The 9,345-nt window shown below is 43.5% G+C and overlaps 1 protein-coding gene across 3 annotated transcripts; it reads left to right on the top strand.

Annotated features, from left to right (window-relative positions):
• The first annotated feature begins 674 nt into the window (after positions 1–674).
• On the top strand, positions 675–2,122 carry LOC143741489 (uncharacterized). Of its 3 annotated transcripts, XM_077233801.1 has the most exons (5): positions 675–837; positions 989–1,134; positions 1,168–1,246; positions 1,370–1,462; positions 1,841–2,122. In XM_077233801.1, exons 1-5 carry the CDS (start codon positions 708–710, stop codon positions 2,053–2,055), a joined length of 663 nt encoding a protein of 220 aa, XP_077089916.1. In that variant the 5' UTR covers positions 675–707; the 3' UTR covers positions 2,056–2,122. The 3 variants fall into 3 exon arrangements, with proteins under 3 accessions (XP_077089916.1, XP_077089915.1, XP_077089917.1); XM_077233800.1 differs by having other exon boundaries at positions 989–1,246; XM_077233802.1 differs by lacking the exon at positions 1,841–2,122 and having other exon boundaries at positions 989–1,246; positions 1,370–1,510.
• Positions 2,123–9,345: the final 7,223 nt, after the last annotated feature.

Genomic DNA, 9,345 nt, shown 5'->3' on the forward strand with positions numbered 1-9,345 from the left:
GAACATAAAATATTATTTTTATTTTATTTTTCATGTTCGAATTTATGAGGAAAAAAACGATGTTACAGACGTGACAGTTCTCCGTTACGGACATGGCTGCTCTGAAAGCGACTTTAAAACTTTCACATAGACCTCAAAAAGAAAGCACAAAGCCTTTCTTTAAAATGAATTTCATTTTTTATTAATTGTATCTTAATTTTAATCAATGTTTCATCAACCAATTGTCATGATGCGCTGGAAAATAGTCAAGGATTCAGATGCGAGTGAAAAAGTATTTATTAGTCAAAAGAGAAGGCAAGAGACTCAAATTGACAGGCAGCATCCACAGGGATCGCTCAGTGAACGAATAGTTGACAGTTCTCAGAGTTGAAACCCAGAGTTGAAGTGGCAGATAATCCTCATGGTGCGTTCACACCGGATGCGAATAGCGTGTCAGGCGTGAGTGATTTCAATGTTAAGTCAATGCAAAGACGCGTTACGCGCGTAAAAAATTCCTGCGGCGCCAATGAGGCGTAGAGCGCGAATGATTTAGTAGTGCTATTTGTGCATTCACGCGTTTGACGCGAATTCGCGTCTGCCGCCCGAGTTGAAAAATCTGAACTTCTGCGTCAATTCGCGCCGCGTTAACCAATCAGGAGCCTGCTTGTTTCACGTGGCATAAAGTGACATAGCATAACAAACTCCCGCTCGAAAGTCATTCATTCCAAATGGAGGAGAAACTAATTTTAGCTGTGAGTGGTCACCCGGAGTTATTTGACTCAAGTTCTTACTTTTATAGAGACAGGAACAAAAAGGACCTCGCTTGGAAGAAGATTAGTGAGGAGATTGTACAACCTGGTACGTTGTAAAATATACAAATTTCAATTTTGAGTCACGTTATTGAGCTAACGTTACTAATCAGTTAGCAAGCTGCCGTGCTGCTAGTTTACAACTATTTTCCCGCAAATATACAAGTGCTTTTCAATAACAAGATAATGTGTTTATTCAGATGATGTCTGCCGTAAAAAGTGGAAAAGCCTCAGGGACACGTACCTGAAGGAGAAGAGGAAGGAGATGGAGAAGAGGAGTGGGTCAGCAGCAGGGTCTGGGAAGAGGTGGAAGTTTTCTCAGATCTTGGGATTCCTCGACCCCTTCGTCACTCCACGAGAAACGACATGTAACATGGAGGGGGTCGAGGCCCGGATCGGAGAGGACAACCACCTCGAGGACCAGGGACAACCCGAACAATCAGAGGAGACAGTGACAGGTGTGTTTCTAATATAGACACATTACGAGGCATATATGTTGTCATGTTTACAGATGAAAAAATGTAATCTCTCTGAGTATTGTTACCAAAGTGTCGTATTAACATTTAATATTGTCTTGACAGAGCCATATCAGAGTGAGGATGGGCAAAGAACCCCATCTTCTGCTCCTGTCTCCCCAGTCCCTGGTCCCTCAGCCCCTGCTGCTGAACCTAGAGGTGTGTGAAGGCAATAGTACAAACAATATTTCAACATGTTACATGCACGTTTTTTGTGAATGCAGACACAAATCCATTGCAGTCTATGGAACCAATCATCTGCATACATTTTAACTACTGTTCATTTGAATGTTTATCTACGTATATGTCTGAAGTATAACTTTAATTACTTAATATATGTTAAAGCAAGTTCAAAACAATATCACTCTTGCATTTAAGCACTGTCTGTCACTCACAGGCACAGATATTATTCTCACAATATCTAGACAATTTTGTCGTTTAAATGCAATTTTTAAACCTTCACTGTGAGAATGAAAATCAGGTATCATCTTTCTGCCTTCTCATTGCACCATGTGTTGTATTTTTTTATTTTCACAGGCCAACAGAGGAGGAGAGCTCGTCGGCGGCCCCGTGAGCGGTCACCGGATGGTCCGTCGAAGGTGGAGCAGCGACTTCTTGAGCTCCTGTCGCAACCTCCGACGCGACCTCCAACACCCCCCCACCCCACCGCCACCGCCACTGCCACTAACCACAGACGAGCACTTCCTCCTATCCCTTCTGCCTTTTGTACAGAGCATGCCGCCTCATCTTAAGGAAAATTTTAAATATAAATTATATACTTATGCAATGGAAAATAGCTATACTGTGCTAAATTTGGAACAATTTCCAATTCCCCCCCACCCCAGAGTAGTAAAAAAAATGAGGCAGCAGGCTCTGCAGGAAACGGTCCAACTCGACCCAGACCTGTCAGTGGCTCCTCTCCAGCATGCCCCGCGCCCCTCACAGCAGGTGCCTCTCTCCCTTCCGAATACCGCATGAAATTGTGGAGAACACACGTTGCCTTCACACACTTCTCCGCAACTTCAGGCTGGACCTCGATGAGGCGGCGGTACATCCTCCACTGTGATGAGAGGATGCCAAAGGCGTTCTCCACCACCAGCCTGGCTCTGGAGAGGCGGTAATTGAAGACACGCCTCTCTGGAGGAAGCGTACGTCCAGGGAAGGGCCGCATGAGGTTCCTCCGCAGCGGGAACGCCTCATCAGCCACGAAGACATGAGGCTGGGGTCCTCTGTCTTCAGCACCAGGTAGAGGGTGGTCAGGAGGCAGATGAAGAGTGCCAGCCCGGAGAGCCTGTCCAAAGGCGGAGTTTGCCAGAAACCCACCGTCGCTGGTCCTGCCGTACCCCCCAACCACGATCACCCGGAAGCGATACTTCGCATCCACAACTGCAAGCAGAACGATGGAGTACGTTCCCTTGTAGTTGTGGAACTGGGATCCTGAGTTTGGGGGTGCCTTCAGCACCACATGCTTCCCATCCACCGCTCCAACGCACAGAGGGAAGTTCCACCGCTCCTGAAATCCCTCTGCGATGGACCTCCAGTCATCGGTGGTGGGCACAGCCATGTAGTCCTCCACAAGGCAGTCCCAGATGGCAGTCACTACCTGGGCGATGATCTGGCACACTGTGGAGACACCAACCCGGTAGCTGGACGCTATCGTCCTGAATGAGTCCCCAGTGGCAAGAAACCTAGAAAACATTGTTATAAATATTATTACAAGTACAATTGTAGTTACATATTAAACTATACAATCAACAGGTATACTATTAAATGGTTTATGGTATATTAAAATGGCAATAATCAAGCATGACATATAGACAATAATCAAGAACTACATATTGCTTACAGATAGAGATATTTAATTTCTAGGTTAATGTCTTGGTTATAGCAGTTAACTCAGTATCACTAGAAAGCTTACTGTGTTTATACAGAGAAACATGACAGTATCACGTATGCCAAGAATATTTTAATGTCTAGGTTATAGCAGTTAAATCAGAATCACTATAAAGATCACTGTGTTTATACAGAGAAACATGACAGTATCACGTCTGCCAAGAGAATAAATATGTCAGTTAACTGAGTATCACTAGAAAGAGCGCCAACCGTACCACAGTTTAAAAAAAACATTGATAGCATATGTTAGCATATTGAATATACTGTATTTAAAATATCATATACATTTACTAACCGAAGACAGATGGACAGGCGCTCCGCAGCGTGGATAGAGCGCCTGTAGTTGGTGTCCTGGAGGGTGATCCTCGCTCCGATGCGGGACAACAGGTCATCAAACTGGGCGCGCGACAGGCGGAAGTACCGCTGAAAGCGGCCGTCATCCAGGCGCAGCTCCTGGAGCAAATGATGAAACTCGCCGAACTGGGTTCGCCTCCGAAGGGTCTGGTGGACCCAAATACGGCGATGATGATCCCTACGCAGCTGTTCTGTTCTCCAGAGCAAATACAGAGCGGTGACTCTCGATAAATGACCGATCAACAACAGAAATCTTGTAAAAAGATGGCCGTCAACGGGGTTCGAAACTTTTGAAACTTTCGCCTCTGACGAAAGAGTATGTTCCGAGTCTGCCTGAGGATTATCTGCCACTTCAACTCTGAGTCTGCCTGACTGTGCGTTCACACCGGACGCGAATAGCGCGTCAAATTCGCGACTACCGCGTCTAGCTTGACGCTTGACCACTTTGTGTTAATTCGCGTGTCAAGAGTGAAACTGACGCGCGTAAAAAACAAAAGTTTGAAGCGAAATTTACGCGCGTCAGTTTCATACTCGGGCAGACTCGGTAACGCAGGGACTCAGTGGGCGGAATGCAGATCTGCGTGGAGAAGAAGATCCTAGGGAAAGCGTCAAAGAAGCAGGACTGGAACAGGAGACAAGGCTCAGATCCAGGAGAACCTCCACAACCATCTGACAGAGACAAGACCAGTGAGCAAACAATATATAGGACATCCTCATTCAGAACAGCTGGCGCTGATCGGCTCATCAGTGGAAACGAGCCAGCTGATGAGCCGCACCCATTCACTCAACACGCACACACATAGCGAGAGAGAGTGAATGAATCCATGAAAGTGACACCAATTGCATGGATTTAATAAATAAGAAGTAAATATAATTGAAAATAGATCATCAAGGCCCGTACGGAAATGGGAAAGAAGGCATTTCTGTATTCTTCACCTTCAGCATGAAATACTTTGCAAAAGGACTTGAAACTCATTGAGTTAATCTCGCTAAATGCTTTTAAATCCAAAATGAAAGACTTAGAGGCAGATGCCTCAATGTAGGCTAAATGCTCTTAGACTGTAAACATTATTTTAAATGCTTATGAAATGTTAGCTTTAGTCTTCTGTGTTATTTGTCTGTACCTATGTGTTTGTACTGCTGCCTGTCTTGGCCAGGTCACCCTTGCAAAAGAGGTTCTTAATCTCAATGAGACTCTCCTGGTAAAATAAAGGTTAAATGAAATATCACGGAGGTGCCGGCGCGTGAACTGGACTCTCGTCTCATAAATGAACCGAAACTCAGCGTATAATGTACTTGCAAAGACCTGAGAAATATATAGAAAGCTTGAAATTTCTACTTGTAAACAGAACAATTCAAAACGAAAGAGTCTCCAAGTAAAGTCGGTTATTAAATAAACAAATAGCAAAACGAGTTGTGTGGTGTCCACCACTTTTCAAAGCAAAGTTACGCCACTGCCACCGACCACCGGTTCCGACACTAAAGCGGATTGCCATTGCCCTGGACAAGCTGGCAACCTGCGCTGAGTATAGAGTGATGGGCGAAACTTTCGGGGTTAGTAAAACAACCGGCCATGGTTTTTGTTGTGACGACTGCACCTTGCACGTGATGATAATATCATGTGACACCACATTTATTTGCGTTAAAGCCCCTTTTCTCTACAAAAAGTGTTTCCAAACTAGTTTTTCGCGACAATTAAAGTATCGACATAGAATTTATGCGCTAAAGTTAAACGGAAAAGGATTGTGTTGACATTTGCAAAAAAATATCGATAATTGGCATTTCCATCAGCTGTATCGGTAAACATTTTGATGCGCTAAACCTTTTTTCGCAAAAAACCCTTGGATGGAAACCTGGCTACGATGATCATAGGGTGGTGTCTGTGACGAATAGTTTAAAAAAACGCAGCAGAGAACGCAAGCTCTCGCCATGTTGCTGTGCCATGCCAACTACTGTAAACAAAAGCTTGCAAAGCTTGCCCCGCCTCCGAGGTCTTCTGATTGCTTCACTGTTTTGGAAGTGACATTGATGAGTGGTCCTGCATATAAAAGTTGCAATTTTTTTAACTTAACAGTCTTAAAAACGCTGCGCTGCTACGAGACGCAGCAGAAAACGCGAGACACAATCGCAACGGTCATACACGTCAGCCTTGTACGTGTCTGCATGTAATAACAGTGGAAAACGGGCGGATTGGAATAGAAAAATGCGTAGTAAAGACAGCACATGCATCAATATGATGTTATTTAATACTGTAGCAAAGTTCGTTGTTATGGGAAGAGGCGGGAACCGGCGAACATTCAAAAGACTTTAATTACAAAATAAAACAAATACAAAACGAAAGTAAAGACCCCTCACAGATGACTGCTGTCACATATAATAGAATATAAACAAAACACAACATGAATCCAGGCCTGTTCCTATCTCGTCCTTCACTGTCATCGCTTCTCCTCTTACGCTTCCGCTCCTCCGTGAGAGATACAAGACCGGTGCCTTGCACAGGTGTCACTCATCAGTAATCACGCCACCAACTTCGCGCCGTTCTCTCACAGCCCTCGGGCCTCGTCCTGCTCGCCACAAATACATATTGTAAATTAGATAAAACACTTACTTTTAAAGTTTGCACTGTTAAAGGCACCTCCTTGTCTGCTCCGCATCGCGAGTCAAAGAAAATGTCTCTGAGAAAAAGTTTCGGCTCATTTAGGTGTGCAAAGCATATAAATATCGGTATAAGTAAATTTTTATGTTATAAAATACATATTGTTAATGAGATAAAACATTTACTTACGATGTTTTCCATCCTCGTATGCTCTGCATCGCGAGTCAAAGAACATGGCGTCTGTAAGAAAAGTGTCAGCTCGTTTAGGGGCTCACAGCACGTAAATGTCCAGGATGTAACTAATTACATTCACAGTGTTAATGGGTTTTAACTCTCCAGCCACAGGGGGTGCAGTTTACATTAGCCATGTTAATCCATTGAAATTCAACACCAGGGGCAAGTTGGAGTCATGGATCAGTCCATGACGTATATGGAGCCAGATCAGTCTCATTAAAAATTCACGCAAAAAAACATGATTCACACAATGCATAGCCAATTTCACATGTATGAAACCAAATTTACATGCACAAAAAAAATGTCATGTGCGTGGAAAAAAAACACACAAAATCTAATTCACATGCGCAAAATAAAACTATTTATTCATAAAATACATTTCACAAATGCAAAACACAATTTGTAGATATACAATTGTGCACAAAAATCTTCACACGTAAATGACGATTTGCGTCACTGATGTTCCTCACTGTCATCGCGTCTAAGGTCACAGCTCACTCAAAAAAGGCAAAACGAACCATTAACGCATTTTTCTCTGCAAATCCAGGACATCTACAACAACAATTTGCCGACAAGGAGAAGGAAAGGTCAGGCTGACAAGTCGTCCGTTGGGAAAAAGCCAAGACAACTGTAAGGAACCTGGGTCAGGCTTTGGGGATACGTATTCAAAAATTAGTAATTTTTCAATTAATAATTATTCATACGGGTTTGACCCAGATAATCATACATGTTAAATCTCCCAAAAAAGGATACTATGTTCCCTGCATCTGCATTCATATATGTACCTAGACAATTAACCACAAAGGATTATATTTGCATATGTAGACTATATTTTACAGACAGGTTATTATCCGCTCAATTGTATATCAATACTTAATCAAAACGGATTATAATTAAATATTTAAAATATCAATTATGTCGATCATAGATCGATCGTCAAGATAATCTTAAAGGGGACTAATTTATGATCGAATGTTTGTCCAGCAAACCTGATGATTCAATCTCATTAAACCTCATAAAATTATCCTACTTTATAGACTTCCAAGAGAAGTTATTCCTCTGGCCACAAGGAACAACTTTCCTGATCTATAATGATACCTCTTTAAGTAGGCTATCAATGAAATTTTTAAAGCACGCAGCTTTGGATCGTAACATTAAAGGGACTTGTATATGAGCATAGAGACAAAATCAATAAATGAATATAATGAATTAATAAAGGAAAACTACGTATACGGTTACTAACGTTACAAGGAATAAAATGTATTTACAACAAAATACAACGACAATGAAAGAAAATGAATCAATAAAGAGAGAGAGAATGAGAGAGAGATCCGTAAGGATCACAGTTTTGCAAAATTCACCTGGACAAAACCCTCTGAGAGACCACAAGAAATCAACATCACCCTAAACGGGGGTAAACAAATCTTAATGCTATGAAAGCTTAGTAAACGAAATACTTGCACATCTATAGATCTTTTGTGTGGCTGATATGAAGAAGGCGTGTGTGTCTCGATCCTGGGAGCGTCACGTGTTCACTCGTTCTTCCAGAGCGAGCCAAGCGCGGCGATTTTGAATGTCCGTTTGATGTGAAGTTACGGGTTGATAATTAAGGCTAAGTTCATTTCACTCGTCGGTGGAAATGAACAAAGTAAAATTAGAAAATGGAAAATAAAAACTTAAAGAAAAAAACAAACAAAGGAAAAGATCCCCGGAGGGGGGTCAGGAGGTACATGATGCGAGGAAGAGGAGAGAGGTAAGAGAGAGAGACTGATCTTGATCAGTAATTTAAAAGAGTGAAGATGTCACACCCTCTGGGGGTATGTGAGCCAATCCAAAGTTGTGCCTTTGGAGGGAGATTTTATGACTCTTTGTGTTCAGACAGCACATTTGAATCTTTTATTTCATTGGGTGTTTAAGAGAAAGAATCTTCAAGATTCTTATAATACCCATGTCACAATGATGAGTCTCAAAATCCAAGTGCAAGTGAAACAGTTTATTGACGACGGACAAGACAGGGAAACTCAAAAAAACACGTTTACAGGCGGGCGACCTGGAAGACACAACACGAGAGGAGAGGAACTGGACTGGAGATCAGCAAGGACACACGACAGCGACAGGAACAATCTCCCGGATGATCCCTCAGCAAACTGGATGTTCCGTGGAAAACAGGCAGAGCCCGCAAGGAACTAGGACACAGGTACTGGGTGACAGAATACAAAAACATGAACAACGAACCGACACCCTGCCTGAAAACCTCCAGCTAGATAAAGGCAGCTAACAAGTAGTAGATTAGTTGCAGCTGACGGCAGTTAGCGTAATCAGCCGGTGCTAAGCAACAAACAAGCACTACACACACACACAACCCCACACCCAAAAACACACCAACAGATATACAAAACGAACACATGGATCGATGAACCGTGACAGTACCCCCTCCCCTAACTGTGCCTCCTGGCACTCCCAAGAGAGCCTACCTGACGATTGTAATCACCGATCAGGGAGTGATCCAGTATGTCCCTAGCAGGAACCCAACTCCTCTCCTCCGGACCGTAACCCTCCCAGTCCACCAGGTACTGGAATCGACGTCCCCTCCGTCTCGAGTCCAGAATACGATTAACCGAATACGTAGGCTCCCCGTCTACGAGTCGCGGCGGTGGGGGAACCGGAACCGGCGGATTAAGGTTAGAACGAAAAACAGGTTTCAATTTGGAGACATGAAAGGCGGGGTGAATTCTCCTGTACGCTGGAGGAAGTTTGAGACGGACAGTCACCGGACTAATGACTTTGGTGACCGTGAACGGGCCGATAAATTTAGGAGCTAGCTTATTAGACACGGAACGGAGCGGAATATTCTTAGTAGAAAGCCACACTTTTTGACCCACAACGTACACGGGAGGCTTTGACCGGTGGCGATCGGCCTTAGCCTTAGTGCGCGCCCCCACCTGGAGCAGAGTCTCTCGGGCCC

This window comes from Siphateles boraxobius, unplaced genomic scaffold (assembly GCF_051911475.1).
Source record: "Siphateles boraxobius isolate OS27281-9 unplaced genomic scaffold, OSU_SipBor_1 19, whole genome shotgun sequence".
Lineage (NCBI taxonomy): Eukaryota > Metazoa > Chordata > Actinopteri > Cypriniformes > Leuciscidae > Siphateles > Siphateles boraxobius.

Coding starts and splice junctions, on each gene's coding strand:
- LOC143741489 (XM_077233800.1), top strand. CDS start 708: ATGGAGGAGAAACTAATTTTAGCTGTGAGTGGTCACCCGGAGTTATTT. Junction 838..988: donor TGAGGAGATTGTACAACCTG/GTACGTTGTAAA, acceptor GTGTTTATTCAG/ATGATGTCTGCCGTAAAAAG. Junction 1,247..1,369: donor ATCAGAGGAGACAGTGACAG/GTGTGTTTCTAA, acceptor TTGTCTTGACAG/AGCCATATCAGAGTGAGGAT.